This window comes from Adiantum capillus-veneris, chromosome 7 (assembly GCF_014529385.1).
Source record: "Adiantum capillus-veneris isolate H3 chromosome 7, ASM1452938v2, whole genome shotgun sequence".
In the NCBI taxonomy this organism is placed as follows: domain Eukaryota; kingdom Viridiplantae; phylum Streptophyta; class Polypodiopsida; order Polypodiales; family Pteridaceae; genus Adiantum; species Adiantum capillus-veneris.
The window spans coordinates 24,990,629-25,010,548 of NC_140937.1; the positions used below are offsets into that span (position 1 = coordinate 24,990,629).

General features: G+C 44.8%; 1 protein-coding gene across 3 annotated transcripts in view; it reads right to left on the bottom strand.

Annotated features, from left to right (window-relative positions):
• The window catches only part of LOC147453574 (plastid division protein PDV2-like), a 43,396-nt gene extending 23,806 nt beyond the window's left edge, over positions 1-19,590 (bottom strand). For 2 of the 3 annotated variants that reach the window (XR_015188551.1, XR_015188552.1), the window contains exons 1-2: positions 19,290-19,590; positions 17,950-18,972 (exon numbers count right to left, since the gene is read on the bottom strand). Coding sequence is in view for 1 of the 3 variants with exons in the window: in XM_086515736.1 (XP_086371862.1) it covers positions 18,217-18,972; positions 19,290-19,535 (1,002 nt within the window). In the remaining 2 variants the exon portion in view is untranslated. Of the gene's footprint in view, positions 1-17,607; positions 18,973-19,289 lie in introns of those variants that run through there. The other variant, XM_086515736.1, reaches the window with a different exon arrangement.
• Positions 19,591-19,920: the final 330 nt, after the last annotated feature.

The following is a 19,920-nucleotide window of genomic DNA, read 5'->3' on the forward strand; positions in this document are numbered from 1 at the left end:
AGGCAGTCACCTTTAGATGGACACAAAAAGAGATTTCAGCTTTTAATCTCTTAAAGGAAAAGATGACTTCAGATCCAGTCATTGTGTTGCCAGATCTTAGGAAGTCCTTTGTGGTCCAGTGTGACGCCTGTGGTAGTAGCATTGGTGCAGTGCTAATGCAAGATGGCAGGGTAGTAGCCTATGAGAGCAGAATTTTGCAAGGGCCAGAGATGACCATGCAGGTCTATGAGAAAGAGTTACTGGCTGTGATTCATGCGCTCTTAAGTTGGAAACACTACCTGCTAGGTGCAGACTTTGTTGTCCAAACGGACCATCAAACCTTGCGATACTTCTTGACACAAACAAAGTTATCTGAAAAGCATATGCGATGGGCAAATATCTTGTCCATGTTCCATTTTCAGATTGTGCATGTGGAAGGCAAGAAGAACGTTGTGGCTGATGCCTTGTCAAGGAAGCCACAAATTTTAGCTGTGTCGATTCCTTATCATCATGAACTTGATGATATGAGAGAACAGTATGCAAATGATGAATATTTTGCAAGGGTCTTCGAGCAGCTAATGGATGGACAACGTCATGAACACTATCTTCTCAAAGATGGGTTCATGATGATGCATGGCAGATTGTGTCACAAAGCCATTGCGACGCAAAGTTATGGAAGAGAGTCATGTCCCACCGTATGCAGGGCATCATGGTATCGATGCTATAGTTAAAGCGGTTGAGACATTCTTCTATTGGCCTACATTGAGAAGGGATGTGGATGCCTTTGTGCGAGAATGCCTAATATGCCAAAAGGTCAAGTTTGACAGGCAAAAGGCACCAGGGTTATTGCAACCACTACCTATTCCAGATAAACCATGGGAAAGTATTGCTATGGATTTTATCTTTGATCTTCCGAGAACGCAGACAGGAAACGATGGTATTTGGACCATTATTTGCAGATTCAGCAAACAGGCTCATTTTATTCTTGTCAGGAAGAAGATAAAGCCAGATCAGATGGCACGCTTGTTTATGAGCAATATTTTCAAGTATCATGGCATGCCACAGTCGATTGTTAGCGACCGTGATCCACGCATGACAAGTTTGTTCTGGAGAGGTTTGTTGGAGAATATGGGCACCACGCTCAAATTCTCTTCGTCATTTCATCCTCAAACAGATGGGCAGTCAAAAGAGGCAAATTCTACTGTCCTAGATCTGCTGAAGTGTTATGTGTCAAAGCATAAAGGAAAGTGGGAGCAGTATTTGCCATTGGTGGAGTATGCATACAATAGTACAGTGCATTCATCAACTGGCAAGGCACCCTTTGAGATAGTTGAAGGTGGCAAGAAAGTTCCTCCCATACTGCATACAAAGGACAAGATATTCGAAGCAGATAAGTATGTTCAGGACATGGATGAAATGTACAAGAAGGTCAAAGTGGCCTTAGAAAGGACTCACGCAAAGCAAAAGAAAGCAGCTGATCGTCACCGTCGTGAAGTGGTATATTCACTTGGTGATTGGGTGCTTTTACGCTTTGAAAAGGCAAGGTTAAAGAAGATGAAGAGCAAGGAAAGACTGTTTCCAAAGCTCAGCATGCGTTACTATGGGCCTTTTCAAGTGTGCGACATAATCAGTGATGTTGCATATAGGCTGAAATTGCCTGACAGTTGGAAGATTCACAATGCGTTTCATGTGAGTCTTCTCAGACCCTATGTGGGTGATGTGCCAGAAGATATGTCAGCTGAAGATCAGCCGGAAGTCGAGGAACTTGACGAGATCTTGGTCCCTGAACAGATTTTGGCACACAAAGAAAGGAAAGTGAAAGGCAAGGTTGCTAGGCGTTACTTCGTAAAGTTCAGAAACTATCCACCAATGGATGCTAAGTGGATGGAAGAAGGTGAACTTGCAGAGTCACCAACTGTGTTATCACTTTACCTGGAAGCCTTCGATTTGCAACCTACCTTGACCCCTTGAGTTTCAAAGCTAAATGGATTGTCAGTGTGACAATGGCTTCTGAAACAAATGATGTACATGGTATTTAAAGTGAGCTCAAATCAAATACCTGTTACATGAATGTTAGAGCTGTACAGATTGTCAGTTTGGCAATTGCTCTTATGGAATGTCCAAAAGTTTGGTTAGTGCTATAGAAGTGAGTATTTCTTGTCAGTTTGTCAAGGATACAGTGATTGCTTCTATTGAAGAGTACATGTGTAACTGCATTCTTAAACTGTCGGTTTGGGTATGCTCGAAAGTGTTACGGGATCCAACGTGTACTAAAAGACAGTGGCAAAATGTGTAGCTACCATTTTGTCATTGGAAAGTTGTGGACTCAAAGCAATGGCAGAGTGCGAAGCTACCACTATGTCATTGGGACAAGGTTCACACGCAGGCAATACATGAGTCGACGAGGTGTTGAATACACGAGGGTTGACAATGAGCACGTATGTGTCGTATATGTGTCGACAAGTGTTGAATACATCAGTGTTGACAGTAAGTATGTACGACATAGATGCAAACGAGGACGTTTGAGATTTCAAGAGGGGGGTATGTCACCAGCGTGTGACTACTATCTATCCTTTTTGTTGATTTCTTTCTTATTATCTATTTACTTTCACTTTTTGGAAACACCCCTCGGGAAATCTAACTGCCCTGCATTGCATAGCTAGTGTGGAACTGTCCAGAGAGAGTCCAGGCCTGAGGGCAAGAGAGCACTAAGGTTGGACAAGGACTATGGTTAGCCAAGTGGGGTCATTGACTAGCCAAAGTGGAATCCTTTGCTACAAAGGCTACATTTCAGTTCTGGATGTGGCCGCAGTGTACAAAGAGGGTCGGATGACCTAGAAAGATACAATGGCAGCATCTCCTAAAATTTAGGGAACTGCTATTTTGGGACTTGAAAATGTGTTGGCGTCATTACCTCCGGAATGACAAGGGGAACATCTTCTTACTCTGCCGTGAAGTCAACTGGGCAACCGGTTGGGATATTTTTAGACGGCAACCCCGAAACGGGAAAATGCTTATAAATGTGCCAAGTGGCACCTTCTGGTGCACTTGCCTCATGCAACAAGAAGTGGCGATGAATTTAGGAGGGGGAGAGCCTCATTTTCAGTTTTTGTCACAGGTTAAGAGCTATGGAGTGCTTGCTTTCCCTCTTATGTACAGTGCGGTGCCAGGAGTGATGCCCTGCACGCTACGCACTGCCCTCTCTCTCCCCTTTGGCAGTATGTTATGCCCCTCTAGTGGGCTCTTCATTTGACCAATGTACAGTTGTGTGGGTTCATGCGCGATTGCCGAGGCAAGAGCCTCTTGCACAGGTACTGGATTAGCTAGCGGCTAATCCCCCCGCAGGTACAGGTGAATTCGGAGAGGTTTCACGCCAGAAATCTCGTCCGATTCAAAGGGCAAGTAGCCCTACAGGTGCGGGAGCTCGAGGACTTGCTAAGGATGCGACCGGCACGCGAAACGGAGCCCGAAACAGTGAATTACAGCCTGCTGTGTATTTTTGCAGGTTTAGGGTTTTAGCCCTAAACGGACCCTAATACCCCCAGGAGGTTCGGGGACGCAAGGGGACCGCTGTACAGGTGATCTGGCGCATTTTCAGGGCTGAAAACAGAGAATTCAGCGTGCTGCAGATTCTCGCCAGGTTTTGCAAAGTGCCCGTATGCGTCGGGAAAGTCGGCCAATGCGTGGGAATACTGACCGTGAAGGATTCTAGTACAGTTATGCTGCCGAAATCGGGCTGGAACCGTGGAAATTCAGCTGAGTTTGTGCGGGGTAGCTTGTAGGGAACCACAGCGTTTATTCCCTCTTTTGAACAATAAAGAAATACCGAAAGGGGCGCCTAAGTTAGGGGCCAATCTGGTGTCCGTCTACTCATACAGGTGCAATCTAGCAGCATGTATCCCTCTCCCCTTTGTTGTGTCTTGAAAGTACAGGTAAAATAGACGACTGATAATGGGTGAAAGTGTCACAAAGTGATGACGTGGCAGACAGCAGAAACCCTAATTTCTGCCAAAAACCCTAAAATTCCTGCAAACCCTAATTTTTGCCAAAAACCCTAAATTCCGGAAATCGCGGAGGCGGATTATTAAAAAAAAAAAAAAAAAAATTGGAAAATGATGAGCGACGCGAATTTTGCTTTTGCTTTTTTTTTTTATAAAAAAAAAGAGAAGAGAAAAGACTCTCTAAGAGAGAGAGAGAACTGATGCTTTTGATTTTAAAAGCTTTTGGGGCGCTGCTTTTGGGCATCCCTTGTAACCTTTAAATTAGTGGTGAGGGCCTCACTTCTCAGAGCATCTGGACGCAGAGTCTGAGAGTGAAACCCTAACCGCTCTCTTGTACTTTGATGATTGATTAATACAAAAAGAAATACCGAAAGGGGCGCCAATCTTTGGGGCCAATATCTCTAGGCACGGAACTCCGCCGGGCCAGTGCAAATCTATTGTGATCTGTGAATTGTTTTGAAGTGGTTATTTGGTGTTGTCGCGGTTGATTCTTGACTTGGAGTGTCCAAGTTTGTTACAGTGGTATCAAAGCACGGCCGATTTCTCTTCTACGGGAAATCCGATCCCCGAAATTTTTTTCCGCGGCACCTATGGCTTCAGGCAATGATCAGTCGACTCCCTCTGCATCTGGAGATGCGGGCTGGGATCACAACAAAGATTCAGACAAAGAGTATGGCCCGCCTTGGCCTACTTAGGCGGAGCGGCGAGAGATAGAGCGTCGCCAGTTGATCGGCGATGCAACAAAGATGATGCTCAATATTGCCAAGGACCCGAAGATGGCAAAATATATGAACCAAACCTCTTTGGAAGAGGTACAGATGAAGTGGAAGAGAACCACAACACCACTCCCGAAACCCGCTCTCAAGAAACCTTCTGCCTCCAAGAAAATATACGGAGCAGGAACTGGAGAACGTGGTTGATGCACGGATTGCTCAGCTTTTCGACGTGCAAAAGAAAGACAAAAAGCACAGCAAAAAGCAGAAGAAAGGCACTGACTTCCCGGGATATTTGGGTCGTCGGTTGACATTTGACAAGGCAAAGAAACGGAAGAAGCTTGTTCGATTTGAAGGATTACCCAGTTCTTCTTCTTCTTCTTCTGACAGTTCTTCTAGCTCCTCGGATTAGAGCGAAGAAGACAGAAAAAGCAAAAAGCGAAGCAAGACACAAAGCTTCGGAAAGGGCAAGAAAAAGGCAAAGAAGGCTACATCTCGCCCAGAGACTGACCATTCTACTGAGGACTCGTCTACAGACAGCTCAGATTCCGATGACGGAAAGTTTTATGTGAACAAGAAGAATTTTTTTTACAAGGCCAACCAGTATGACTTTCTCGAAGATAAAAGCAAGAAAGTCCGAGAGTTTAAAGAAGGTGGCCACTCGATCAAGTTTGATACTTTTCAGGAGACTCAGATGCTTCGAAGGCTTTGTCTTTTATTCAGCAGTTTGACATCGCTTTCGCGGGAGGACGCTATTCAGAGCACTCCAAGATTCGGAGAGCTGCCTCTTACTTTAAGGGGAATGCTCGTACTTGGTAGTCCACGCTTCTATTAAGCAAGACTGTGCCAGTTACATGGCTGAAATTCAAGAGGCTTTTTATTTCTTCTTGGTTGACTCAAGAGTTTGAGCGAGATATACGAGCTGCTTGGAACCATCTCCGGATGACCAAGAGCGATACAGTGAATTCTTATTGTGAAAGATTCTGGAGCTCTTTTCTACCCGCCTCTTCATTCAAGAAGATCTCATTCAGAGAACAGATTGAGCAGTTTACCTTGGGTCTACCTACAGAGATCCGAGATCACTGCTTGGAACAGAAGTCAGCTTCTATTCAAGAGTTGATGAGTCATGCGAAGCGGGGCTTTGCCATTCACTCTGGCAGTCTGACCTACCCCACAGATGAGGCCATGACACAACGAGCCGAACAGACTTCTGGGAATGAAAGTAGAATGAAAAAGAGCAACCCAGAGAAAAAAAAAAGGATGCACGACCCAAGCTTACTCCTGAGGAGAGAGCTCGCTTCATCAGAGAGGGGAAGTGCTTTGGATGCGGGGAACATGGACATATTTCCGCGAAGTGCCCTGATAAGGCACAGAAAGAACAGAATGATAAAGACGACGACAGGTCTGAGAGTTCGAGAGCAGCTGAGGAATGTGGCAGAAAAGGCAGATAGAAAAGTAGAACTGGTACCACATGGCGTGGGACCTGCACCGAATCTAATGAATGAAAGTACAAACTTTGCCGCTTTCGGGGCAAAGTGAAGGATCAGGAAGCTCTTTTGAAGGAGCCAAGGCCAAGTTCTTTTCACTTGGAATTGGCGGCTCGATTTGGAACTACGCCCGACAGACTGACGCCACAGGCGGAGGTAGTTCAACTGGCACCCGGATGGGATGTTGCCATTACACCAAGCATTGGCAAACTTCGTTTGCAATGACAGGGGTGTTCAGGGCACGCGAGTGACGTTCTACTCGGGATCCCTTGGTACCACAAGAACTACGCCGTGGTTGACTACCGGGCCGAGAAAGCGACTTTGATAAATGAAGGGCTTAGAGATTGTACTTGATGAACTTCAGTTTTCTTACTCATTCTTTTGGGAGAACTGAACGATGGATAAAGATTGAATATGTTTTGACCTGAAGAAAAGAACGCCAATATTTTTTTTTCTCCACGCTCATGCCGATTGCTTTTGAGAGGGCCTGAAGATCATACCATTGATCTGATATCTGGAAGCACGCCACCGAATCGGCCACCTTATCGTGTGAGCCGAGTACAGAATGAAAAGATTATGAACTCAGTGAAAGACCTCTTGGAAAAGAGTCTTGTCCAGCCTAGTACTTCACCGTATTGCTCTCCAGTGTTGTTGGTTTTGAAGAAAGACGGATCTTGGAGAATGTGCATCGATTATAGCACTCTCAACGAAATCACCATCAAGAACAGATTTCCGATTCCTAGGATCGATGATATACTCGACATGTTACAGGGATCCTCGTGCTTTAGCAGGATTGACTTGAAGAGTGGATATCATCAGATCAGGATAGCGCCAGGAGATGTCTACAAGACAGCTTTTCGGACGACTTTTGGGTTATTTGAGTTTTTGGTGATGCCTTTTGGCTTAACCAATGCTCCTGCGACATTTAACCGGATGATGGATAGGATTTTTCGAGAGTACAGGCTATTTGTTGGCACTTTCTTTGACGACATCATTGTTTTCTCCAAGAATGAGGCAGAACACAGAGATCATCTGCTTCAAGTCTTTCAGGCATTACGAGATCACACATTAGTGATTAATGCTAAGAAAAGTGAATTTTTCCTACCAGAGATACATTTTTTGGGACACATTGTGTCAACAGCAGGAGTGCAAATGAACCCGGCCAAGATAGAGACTATCCGTGATTGGCCCGATTTGAGGAATGTCCATGAAGTTAGAAGCTTCTTGGGACTGTGTTCGTACTACAGGCGGTTCATACGAAAGTTTGCAGAGGTTGCTTCCCCTTTGCATACCTTGACACAAAAAGGAGTACCTTTTTCGTGGGGACCCACAGAGGTGACTGCCTTTCGGATATTGAAAGAGAAATTGACTACAGGACCAGATTTGACTTTGTCGGACTTGCAGAAGTCATTTGAAGTATTTTGTGATGCTTGTGGTCGTAGTCTGGGTGCGGTCTTGATGCAAGAAGGCCATGTCATAGCTTACGAGAGCCGTTTGTTCTCTAGGCCGGAGATGACAGCACAGATCTATGGGAAAGAGCTTTTGGCGGTTATCCACGCTCTTACTCAGTGGCAGCATTACCTACTCGAAGCGGATTTTACTGTCTTTACAGACCATCAGAGTTTGCGCTACTTCTTGTCACAGAAGCAGCTTTCGGAAAAACAGATGCGATGGGCGAACATCTTGTCACAGTTCCACTTCCAGATTGTCCATGTGCAGGGACAGAAGAATGTGGTGGCAGATGCTTTGTCTCGGAAACCGTTGGTTCTGGCTATTTCCGCGATACATCATAGGAGCTTCGAGGATATGGTCGATCAGTGTGCCACAGATACAGATTTTGCATATATTTTCACACGGATACGGGATGGGGAGACAGTAGCTGGATACTCCCTTCGGGAAGGCTACTTGATGAAAAAGACTATGTTGTGCGTTACACAGCCGTTGAGGGAAAAGGTTATGATTGATTGCCACTGTCCACCTTTTACGGGTCACCGCGGCATTGCTACCACCATGAAAGGGGTAGAGAGAGATTTCTTTTGGCAGAGACTGAAGAAGGATGTGGAAGAGTTTGTGCGCAGTTGCTTGGTATGCCAGAAGGTCAAGTTTGACAGGCATAAGGCACAGGGATTGTTACAGCCTTTATCCATACCCACCCGCCCCTGGGAAAATATTGAAATGGATTTCATTTTTTTTTATCTCCCGAGAATACAGAATGATCACGATGATTTTCCGATTACATGGCACGCCTGAGACGATTGTCTCCGACAGAGACCCCAGATTTATGAGTTTGTTGTGGAAGGCAATTTGGGAGAACATTGGCACGCGGTTACAGTTCTCGTCATCGTTCCACTTGCAGACTGACGGGCAATCTGAGATTGCCAATTCAGTGATTTTAGATTTATTGAAGTCTTGTATCTCGCATCAGAAGACTCAATGGGAAAAAAACTTACCTTTGCTGGAATTTGCCTACAATAACACGATACACTCTTCGACGGGGAAGATGCCATGTGAGATTGTTGAAACTGCTGCGAAGGTTCCATCCTTCCTCAGCGCGAAAGATTAGAAATTTGAAGCGGATGAATATTCGCGAGACTTGGATACGGCTTTTGCCAAGGTTCGCGAGACTTTGCAGGAGTCTCAAGAACGAAAGAAAAAGGCAGCGGATCGCCATCGTCGCGACTGGAAACTGAAGGAGGATGATTGGGTGCTCTTACTTTTGAGAAGGCACGCCTAAGAAAGAAAAAGGGAAAGGAGAGGCTTTTTCCAAAGCTTAGTATGCGATACTACGGACCTTTCTAGATCACTGACAAAATAAATGATGTCTCCTTCCGATTGAAACTGCCAGATACTTGGAGGATTCACAATGCATTGCATGTGAGTCTCTTGAACCCTGTTAAGGGTGATGTGCCTGATGATGGGGAGCCTGATGAGCAACCCAAAGTGGAAGAAAACGAGGAGATCCTTGTTCCTGAACAGATTTTGGCACATAATGATACGAAGAAAGGTAAAGTCCGAAGGCAGTTCTTGGTTAAGTTCAAGAACTTTCCTGCATTTGATGCGAAGTGGATGGAGGAGGAGGACCTAGCAGATACTCCTCGGATTGTGAAACTTTACCTCGATGTTTTGGTTTAGCCTAGTCTACTCCAAACGGAACCCAGAAACTCAGCTTGGCCGAAGATCTGGTGCAGTGGGATGCACAAGAGGGGAGTTACTCCGCTCCTTTGTCAACAGATGCCTCGATTTTGATACTAAAGTCACTGATGTCTCTTTGAGCTTCAGGGATACTGAGAGCTGACAGTATTCTGCTGGATGACTTTATGAAATGGAATTCCTGATTATGATACTGATTTGTTCTTGACTTCTTGTGAGTGCAGGAACTGATAGACGAAATGACTGCAGCATTTTGGTCTACTTGATCTCGAATAGACATGGTTGCAATAGGGGTTAGTCAATCGGACATCGATGAGGTCCCGATTGGACCTAGATGTGATTGCTAGCTACATTGCCGATAAATCATGGTCTAAGATCCGAATGAATGTTGAATGTCATGTGATGTCCTGTGATGTCTGGTGATGTCCTGTGATGTCGTGTGATGTGACTGTCGATTTTGTACATGTGCTAGATGTGCGTTCCTAGTACGTAGGTACTAACAGTCAGTGTCTGCTAAGACGGTTTATGGCTTTTGTTGGTTTTGCAGGCGTAATCGCGGTCGATTACAATGCTTTCAAGAGGGGGGTATGTCACAAAGTGATGACGTGGCGGACAGCAGAAACCCTAATTTCTGCCAGAAACCCTAAAATTCCTGCAAACCCTAATTTTTGCCAAAAACCCTAAATTCCGAAAATCGCGGAGGCGGAATTATTTTTTTAAAAAAAATATTTTATTTTTTTTGGAAAATGATGAGCGACGCAAATTTTGCTTTTGCTTTTTCTTTTTATAAAAAAAAAGAGGAAAGACTCTCTAAGAGAGAGAAAAAACTGATGCTTTTGATTTTAAAAGCTTTTGGGGCTCTGCTTTTGGGCATCCCTAGTAACCTTTAAATTAGTGGTGAGGGCCTCACTTCTCAGAGCATCTGGACGCAGAGTCTGAGAGTGAAACCCTAACCGCTCTCTTGCACTTTGATGATTGATTAATACAAAAAGAAATACCGAAAGGGGCGCCAGTCTTTGGGGCCAATATCTCTAGGCACGGAACTCCGCCGGGCCAGTGCAAATCTATTGTGATCTGTGAATTGTTTTGAAGTGGTTATTTGGTGCTGTCGCGGTTGATTCTTGACTTGGAGTGTCCAAGTTTGTTACAGAAAGCTAAATCAAGGTTTGAAGTAAAGTCTACCGCCCTTTTTGGATTGAACAGGCCGGTTTCACATAGCCTAGCTTAGGACTGAGCCTGGCACTTTGTGAGCCTCTAGCAGGACATGCATGTCCAAGCCGGTCATAGTTGCATACCCTCTCTTGCACAGAGCAGTTATCCCATCATAATCATTTTTTAGAGATTTAAACCCTTTTGGCCAAAGTACACATTTTTCACTTATTTATTAATAAGTGACTTTTGTTGAAAAAGTAGGTCGGAGAAATTGCTAAGAAACTATAAAAGAAACCCATTGGGCACTCAGTAAAGGCAGAGGAGGCAGCAAAAGATGGTGCACCAAGTGTTGCACCCGACAGGCGATCTCTCTCAGCAGTACGCCAGCAGCACTAGCATTCTTGGAGCAGATTTCAGTCATCAGCATTTTTGCAACAATACCATCCCTTCAACCTCGTCGCATCCCTGATTCCATTCCCAACAGCAGATCCTCGCATCCATCGCGACAAATTTCAATTTTCATCCTTGGCGTTTTTTAGCCTTAACGTCGTCGTCGTCGCAGGTCCCAGACTTGACGACGACCCATCATCGTCATCGTCATAGTCCCATCGTCGTCATCGCCACGACACAGTACTGCATTTTCAGCCCTTACATCAGTGCCAGTTCTCAGCCTTACAGATCAGGCAGTGTTTTCAGTTTTCAGCCCTTAGAACAGTAGTCGTCGTCGACATCATCGTCATCGTCGGTACAGTACCCGATCGCAGCAAATTCCTAGCGATCTCAATTTTCAGCCCTAGCGTTTTCAAATTTCAGCCCTAGCCTCGCGTCATCATCGTCACGACGACATCGTCGTGTCCGTGACGATCGTCGTCGTCAACATTGTCGTCAGCATCGTCGTCGTCGTCAACATCATCGTCTTCGACATAGACCATCAGTACCCGTCGTCGACATCATCGTCTTTGACATGACGAGGTCACAAACCTCCCCGTCTTCGACATAGACCAACAGTACCCGTCGTCGACATAAGACGATCAGCACCTCGTCGTCAACATCATCGTCTTTGACATAGAACCTCAGTACCTCAGTATCCCTTTAGTACCTCAATACCCAATACCCAGCATCAGTATCTATTAGCATCAACATCTCAGCACACTGTCATTTGTAGCTGTGTCGACTCTTTTCTCTCTCGTCTCTCTCTTTCTTTCAATTCAATTCAATTCTTTCAAGTGAAGTAAAGTGTCCCTTGTGTTTGTGTGCGGAGTACTAGATCGAGCAATCCTTATTCTCTTTCGTTGCACCTTACATTGGTATCAGAGCTCTGTGTGTGCTTCAACTTCGCAGACTCAAGGGAAGAACCATCAAGAAACCCCAAGAACCCAAGTTGAACCAAAGAACCCAAAAAACCTTTCCCAGTTTTTTTTCTTGAAGAATCTTTGAGTCCCGACCATGGACTTACCAGATCCCATCTTCATTGCCATGTCTTTGAAGGAGGATCGACATCGGATACACCATAACCCAGATCTTGAGTACCAAGATCTACTAGCCTCTTATGCGGATATGGAAGGAGTTGGAGACAGGATCCCTAACCTCTTCTACATTTGCATTCGCATGTAGCGTGCATCCACTTCCGTTGACAAGAAAACCCTTGGATTTTTCTTTGAGCACCCTTACTTTCAGCTTCACCCGCAATGTTTTCACAACAAGACATTCGGGTGGTAGTGCTTGCTTGCAAGCAAAGTCAGGACGGAGGCTCGTATTCTGCGACAGTAATAAGGCTACCTAGTAACTCGTATGGTCGGTGTTTACATCGCAGCAGTACCGAGACAATGCATATGCCACCAAGTTCTTATGTCCCTATACATGGACTATCTGGAAATGAAACTGTGATAATATGTTAGCCCACCTCATCGGCTTTTTCGAAAGCTACTTCTGTGACAAGAAGAAGCGTAAACTCTGATGATTCGTAAAGACTATAAAATCAGCTCCAAGTAACTAGTATCGCCACTGCGTAAGAGCATGGATAACTGCCAACAGCTCTCTCTCATAAATCTGTGCTACCATCTCTGGACGTGAAAACATCCTGCTCTCGTAAGCAATGACATGGCTTCTTGCATCAAAACTGCTCCCATACTAAACCACAAGCGTCACAATAAACTTCGAATGGCTTTTGCAAGTCTGGCAAGGCAAATACTTGTCTGGTAGTCAATTTCTCTTTGAGAGTATGAAAAGCGGTAATCTCAATCGATCCCCACGTAAAAGGGACTCCTTTCTGGGTCAGTAAATACAAAGGAGAAGCTATCTCTGCAAATTTTCGAATGAACCACCGATAATAAGAGCACGAGCCCAAATAGCTTCGAACTTCATGAACGTTCTTTAAGTCAAGCTAATCGCCAATAGTCTCAATTTTGACCAAGTCCATCTATACTCCTTCTGCTGAGACGATGTGCCCCAACAAACGTACCTCGGACAAGAAAAATTCACTCTTTTTCGCTTTGATAACCCTTCCGCAATGCTTGAAAGTCCTGTAGCAAATGATATATGTGCTCTACTTCGTTCTTGGAGAAAACAATGTCGTCAAAAAAAGTGCCCACAAAAGATCGATAATCTTTGAAAATCCTGTCCATCATTCGGTTGAAAGTTGCTGGAGCATTTGTAAGTTCAAAAGGCATAACCAAATATTCGTACAAACCACAGGTTGTCCGGAAAGCTGTCTTGTAAACATCCCCAGGAGCAATTCGGATCTAATGATATCCACTCTTCATATCAATTCTGCTAAAACAAGAGGATCCCTGTAGTCTGTCAAGTATATCATCGATCCTTGGAATAGGGAATCTGTTCTTGATGATGATTTTATTGAGAGCTCTATAGTAAATGCACATCCTCTAACCTCCGTCTTTCTTTAATACTAGCAATATTGGAGAGCAGAAAGGTGAAGTGCTAGGGTGGATGAGACCCTTTTCTAGAAGTTCTTTTACTTGGTTCATTATTTCTGCATTTTGGGCTTGGCTAACTCAATAAGGTGGCCGGTTCATTGGTGTACTTCTAGGAATTAAATCAATGGTATGGTTCTCAAGACGAGGTGGAGGTAACTCACTTGATAGGCCTTCAGAGAAACAATCAGCATGTGTGCGCATAAATTCTTGTCGTTCCTTTTCCAATTCATACATATTTGATCGTTGTTCATCATTCAATTCTTTCAAGAAGATCAAGTAAACAAAAAGACTAGATTTCATTAATTTGAAAATGGCCGAAGCCGATACAAGTGGGACTGACTCGGCCTTCAATTTTACATCAAGTACAATTTCTCTGCTATTCCCATTCTTCAAAGTCGCTTTCCTAGCCCTATAGTCGACCACTACACTGTTCTTGTGGAACCAAGGGATTCCTAGGAGGACGTTGTGCCCTTTCAAAGGCATGATGTAAAAGTCCTCATGCCCTAAATACCCCTAACAAGTTTGCCAATGACAAGTGTAATGGCAACATCCCGTTCCGGTGCCGCTAGAATAGCTTCTACCTGAGGTGTCATTCTGTCGTGCGTGATCCCAGGTCGAGCCGCCAATTCGGGTGAAATGAAGTTGGCCTTGGCTCCTTCGTCAAAGAAGATGAGGGCTTCTTGATCTCGTACTTTGCCCCATGCACGGCAAAGTTTTGTGCTTTCATCCATCTGATCTGGATCGGTCCCCATACAATCTGGTACCGATCCTACTTTTATCTTTCTTTTCTCCCCCATTCTTCGACTATTCCGGAACTCTCTGGCCTCTCTTCTGATGGTGCTCTATGTGCCTTTTTGGGGCAACGTGTGGCAATATGCCCTTGTTCACCACAATCGAAACACTTGCCTTCTTTGAGATACTCGAATTTATGATCCTCTATTGATCTGTGGGGTAAGTCAGGTTACCCGAATGCATAAAAAAAGTTAAAACCCTTGATTAGCATGTCCCATTAGTTGCTAGATGGACTCAGATTTCTGAAGTAAACAATAATCTCGAATCTCTTTAGGAAGTCCATAGTAAAAACCGCTCAATTTGCTGCTAAAAACTAATCTTTTTGAAAAAAGAGACAGGTAGAAAAGCAAGCATCCCAAAACCTTTCGCAGAATGAATCCAAAGTGGCTCCCTTAGTCATCCAAAGGTGATTTAAGCTGTAATCACACGCTCGTACCCCTGAGAGAGCCAAGAGGAAATAAAAAGTCACTTGAATTTAAGCCACTTGGTCGGTGCTTCTTTTTGTAAGAGAAGAGTGGACCACCATGTCGGTGCATTTCCTTTCAGATAAGATATTGCCCTTCTAATCTTTGAGTGCTCTGAGTGGCGCCCTCTAGAAAGAGCTACGTCAAATTGCTGAATGAAGGCAAGGGCTCTGTGGGCATCTCTAAACCCTGAAAAAATATCAATGCTTGTCCACCTTCCTTGGATTCTTTGGTCTTCTGATTCTTGTCTTCGGAAAAGTCATATTGATTTGCTCTGTAGAAATGCTTCATCTTCGAATAAAACATCTGGTCCTCGGAATCCGAACTCTCAAAAGAGAATGAATCCTCGTCGAATCTGTCAAAAAAAGGTCGAGATCTATGGTAGGGTCTGCTTTTCGTGGCCTTCTTGTTGTTCTTTCCAAGTCTCTTATTCTTTCTTCGTTTCTTGCCCTTTCAGTCCTCATCAATTGAATCAAAAGAGAAAGAGCTATCCGAATTGTCACAAGAAGATGAGGACGAGCTCGACAATCCTTCAAAGCGTACATGCTTCTCTTTTCTTACATTCGCAAAAGAAGATTGACGGCCCAAATTGCCAGGGTAGTCTGTTCTCTTGTTGAGTTTCTTTGGTTGCTTCTTCGCCCCCAAAAGTAAGTTGACTCGTCTTTCGACAACGTTATCAAGTTCACCTTCAGTAAACATCCGTGGGACAGGAGGTTTCTTGAGGGTTGACTTTAATGGGGAATCGATGGCTTTCTGTCATTGGGAATGCACTTTATTGATAGGGTGCCGCGTCAAAAATTTGGCATATTGGGGATCTTTCGAAAACTGGAGCATCTGCTTTGCACAATCATCAACCTGTTGTTGACGCTACATCTCCATTAATTGACACTCCATAGGCCGAGGTGGACAACGAAAGCTCTGATACCATTGTAACACACTTGGGCACCCCAAGTGAGAATCTCGCACGACACATGAGAGAATCACTTAAAAAATACTTCACACTTTAATCATAGTTCAATTGATTCAACAACGCTCGGCGTAGTTCCGTGCCCAGAGAGATTAGCCACAAAGACTGGCGCCCCTTTCGGTATTTATTTTTATATCAATGGTTGAGCAAAGTACAATGCACGCGGGTCCTCTCTGCTCGAAAGCTCGTCATCAATCTGAGCCGAGCCAAAGAGTGACCCTGGGGTCTTATTTAAAGGCCCTGAGGGCTCTCAAAAGTAGTTACATGAAAATCTTCAAACTCAAAAGCAATTGGCCCCAAAAGCTGCCAGGGCTAATTGTAGAATTTCCGTATTGTCCGTACACTCCCATAAAACGTGGAGTGCGATTTGCGACGCATCTAGCAACTACCACGTCAGTGGACTCTACGCGATTTTCTATGTTTATTTCTCTAGTGTCCCTAGGGTCCCATTGGACAGGACCCTATAAGTTGGAACAACTTATAACTTTGGGTCTGATCAATTTGGCATGCCACGCCATCATTTTGTGACAACCTGTCAACGGCAACAGACTCGTAGAGACACAGGCAGCAAACACGGACCCACGAGGGTGCTAGCGGGAGGTACAGGATTGACAACAAGGGCAGACCACCAGGGTCCAGCGCACGAAAGAGAGGAGGGAAGCCCTAGCGCATCTCTCTCTCTCTCTCTCTCTCTCTCTCTCTCTCTCTCTCTCTCTCTCTCTCTCTCTCTCTAGCTTGGTACCCTTCTGTATTACGTAATCAAATTACAGGCTCCAAGGCATTACATCAGCTCAAAGGCACACAAATTATAATGGATCTAATAGTGAGAAACCCCGTGAGAAATTCAACAACCACAAACCTAAAGGAAAAAACTACAAGGGATGCAGAGTTACAAAAGATGGGAAATACTACAAAAGTTAGTATGGGAAGAAAGTAGCAGAGAGCTGAAGAGAAACAGGCCACCAATACTTTGTCTCGCGAGGTCAAAAACTCCACCAAAGAATCTCCAATATCCAACTCCACTCCTCTACAAAAGATGGGTGCTACTACAAAAGTTAGTATGGGAAGAAAGTAGCAGAGAGCTGAAGAGAAACAGGCCACCAATACTTCGTCTCGCAAGGTCAAAAACTCCACCAAAGAATCTCCAATATCCAACTCCCTCCTCCAAGGTTGTGTGCAAGGCACATCCCATCAGAAGAAACATCACCATTGCGAAAAGACCTTTGACAAAAATCTAGGAGAGAGAGAGCCTCTAGCCATCCCTTGCATTGATCAGCAGGGTTATGGCCCTCTTCAACTGCAGAACAAGTTGAAGTCGAGGTTGAAACCTCCCAGCCAGTCCACCCCAAAACAACTCCAAACCCAGCTGAAACCTGCCTCCAACAAACATTAAACAGTAAAAACATACAAAAACAGGCAAACATGCAACCATAGACAAACATACCCCCCCCCCCCCCCCACACACACACACACACACACAAGCAACCACACAAACATACACAGACACGGGCAGCCACAAGCATCCATACAAAGCCAAAAAGTCCCAAAAGTACACCATGCAACAACCAAGAAAACGAAAACCAGCAGAAAACATAAAGCAGCACAGGGCACAGAGACGAGCAGCAAAGTTTGAAAAGGGGGAAGGTGGTGGTGGTGGTGGTGGTGGTGGTTGTGTGTGTTTTACTAAAAAAAAAATGTGTGTGTGTTGGGGGTGGGGGGGTCAGTGACATCAGCAAAAGCATGGAACCATGTCAACGAGCAGCATCACAGGGGACCCGCAAGGGCAGTAAGGAGCCAGACGATAGGCGTGGAGAAGCAGCACGGCTTCAGGGGAGATAGCATCGCATAACCCCCTGCCACCCCCACCCCCCCAAACCACATATATCTGCAAATTTTCTAAATCGATGACAGCAAACAACTTTCACTATTTATCACTTATCCGGCTCAATCTCGTATAAAAAAACCACAGTTAACTGCAAGTTGCATTCCATAATTCCAACCCTATGCATATTTGTACGCTTTCCAACCATGAAGACGACGTGCTTGTTGGATACAAACATTTCCAGCGCCCCGCTGAGGATTGAAAAGCACAACAGTCAAGAAACAAGGTCAAAACCTTGGATTCAAAAAAGGTAAGAAACACTGAGCTACATTAGCATTGGAGAGCTCTGGGTCTTTACAAACCATGAACCTAATCAGAATTGAGAGCTTAACATGCAGGCCTGTTCAATAAACCAGAAAACTTGTAGCACATAAAACTGCTTGAAAAGATTGGCACAATGACAACTTCCATACAGCTGAGGGTTTTTACCACTCAGCAGAGTGCTGCCGCTCTTTGTACTGCAGCTTAGAGATTCAGCTGTTGAAACCATCACTTCACAGGGAGTCGTGAGAACAAGGCCCAAGAGGCGCATGCAAACAACCTTCTGAAGGAAGCTTAAACCGTCATAAATCTGCATAGAAAGCTTCTTCGTATTGGATTGCCTAATTAGGAAACGTGCTGTCCTCCACCTGGTAATCTTCTCCACTTGTAAACTACGAGCTCCCAAAATGAGTCGCCATCAACTTCACGGCCAAATTAGCCATACCCATAGGATGCATCTGGTTGCTTCACAACCTCCTTAAACGGGGCCTCAATTCGCTCCTTCACAAAACATTTCTGAATACCATCTTGGACAAGCAAAACTTTCCCCGGAGGACAGGATTCATCCTGTATGATGAGGCCACTTGACTTTGAAGAGGGGGACAGCTTGATATGTTGACGTCGAGGGCTTCGAATGCGTATATCTGAATTAGAAGGTCTATCTGCAGACCATTTCCTCAACTGGGACTCCAGTTGAGAGAGGGTGAATATCACACTGGCAATCACCAAGGCACTTTTTGCAGAAATCCTGACAACTTCACCCACTCTTGTGGCTAGCCTGGCAAGGCCAAAGACAAAACCTGAGAAAGGAGTCTCATTGCTCATAGGTTTCTCACTGGCTGGTTGCAAAGACTTTGATACTTCTGGCACTTGTTTCGGCCCACTCCCTTCTTCGTCTTCCGGCCTGCTTGCTAAAGAAGCTCTTCTTGATAAGCTTGGTCGCCGCTTCGAAAGACCACCAAAACTACCTCCCTCTCCGAGTACATGCACATCTCTAACACTGGATTGATACGGTGGGAGCATAAGATCCTCTTCTGTTTGCACTGGCTCCCCTACAAATGCATGGGCTTCTTGTACAATTTCCCATTCTGATCCATTGTAGTCTCTAAGCCTTTTTATAAGAAGCTTACGCTTGTCTTCAAGCTCAACTAACAGATCTTCTCTCTCAAACTTCTGTCTTTTCTGAAGGGCCTGGAGTGAAGACAAAAATTTGTTGCCTTCAAAAAATGCTGCACAATCTCTTCTACCCAAACAGTAGATAAAAGAATGCAGGCAAAAACTGTAAGGCATGGGCCAAGCACCAATGAAAGCTTCTCTTGGCAAAGCTACGACAATAACCCTACAGCCCCACTGATTTAGCTTAATGTACATGTTCAAGCACGGGCTCACTGGTTGTAATGAGCCATCAAGTGTGCATGCCTGTGTTCATGTATGTAAGTCCATATGGTGGAGAACAAGAAGTACGTGCATGTCAAGAGCAACGCACGCACACACATACAAATGTTAACCTGCAGAGAGTCGAGATGGTCCTGGAGGTCGAGCAACGCATGGCGAATAGCTTTGAGCTTCTGAACATCAGGAAATGAGCGCTCTTCGTCTTCTGCGTCGTCATCGTCATCGAAGTTGTCGTGATTGAGAGAGCGCCTGTGTGAGGGCAAGGTATCGGCGAGGGAGGCTCTGCGAATAGCGCCATCGATCTTGGCCTGCAGCTCTGACGCCCTCGCCAGCACATTGACGATCTCGGAGGGTTCCATTGCTCAACTTGTCCTACTCAAAATCGCCTCCCGAGTCCTCTCTTTCTATCTGCACAATGCAACTTTAAAATTCTAACATCTAGCTAGCTTGGGGCCCTTTAAGGTATTGGGAAATGGTAGCTTTTGAGACATGATGAGATACCTACTTGTAAAGTAGAATGATTTCATATTTCTCATGAAGATTAGAAAGGCAAACTACCTCTTTGAGAATGCTTATACTAAGTAGGGGCTTCAATCTTTTTAAAGGAAAAGAGCAAGAGAAGTTGTTTAAAGGAAAGAAGCCGTAGATTCTCTTGCACAGTTGTTTAAAGGAAAGAAGCTGTTGCCTCGCAAAAGTGCAAACGTCGTCAGACGTTGCAGTTCCTTACATGCGACGTGGTGGGCT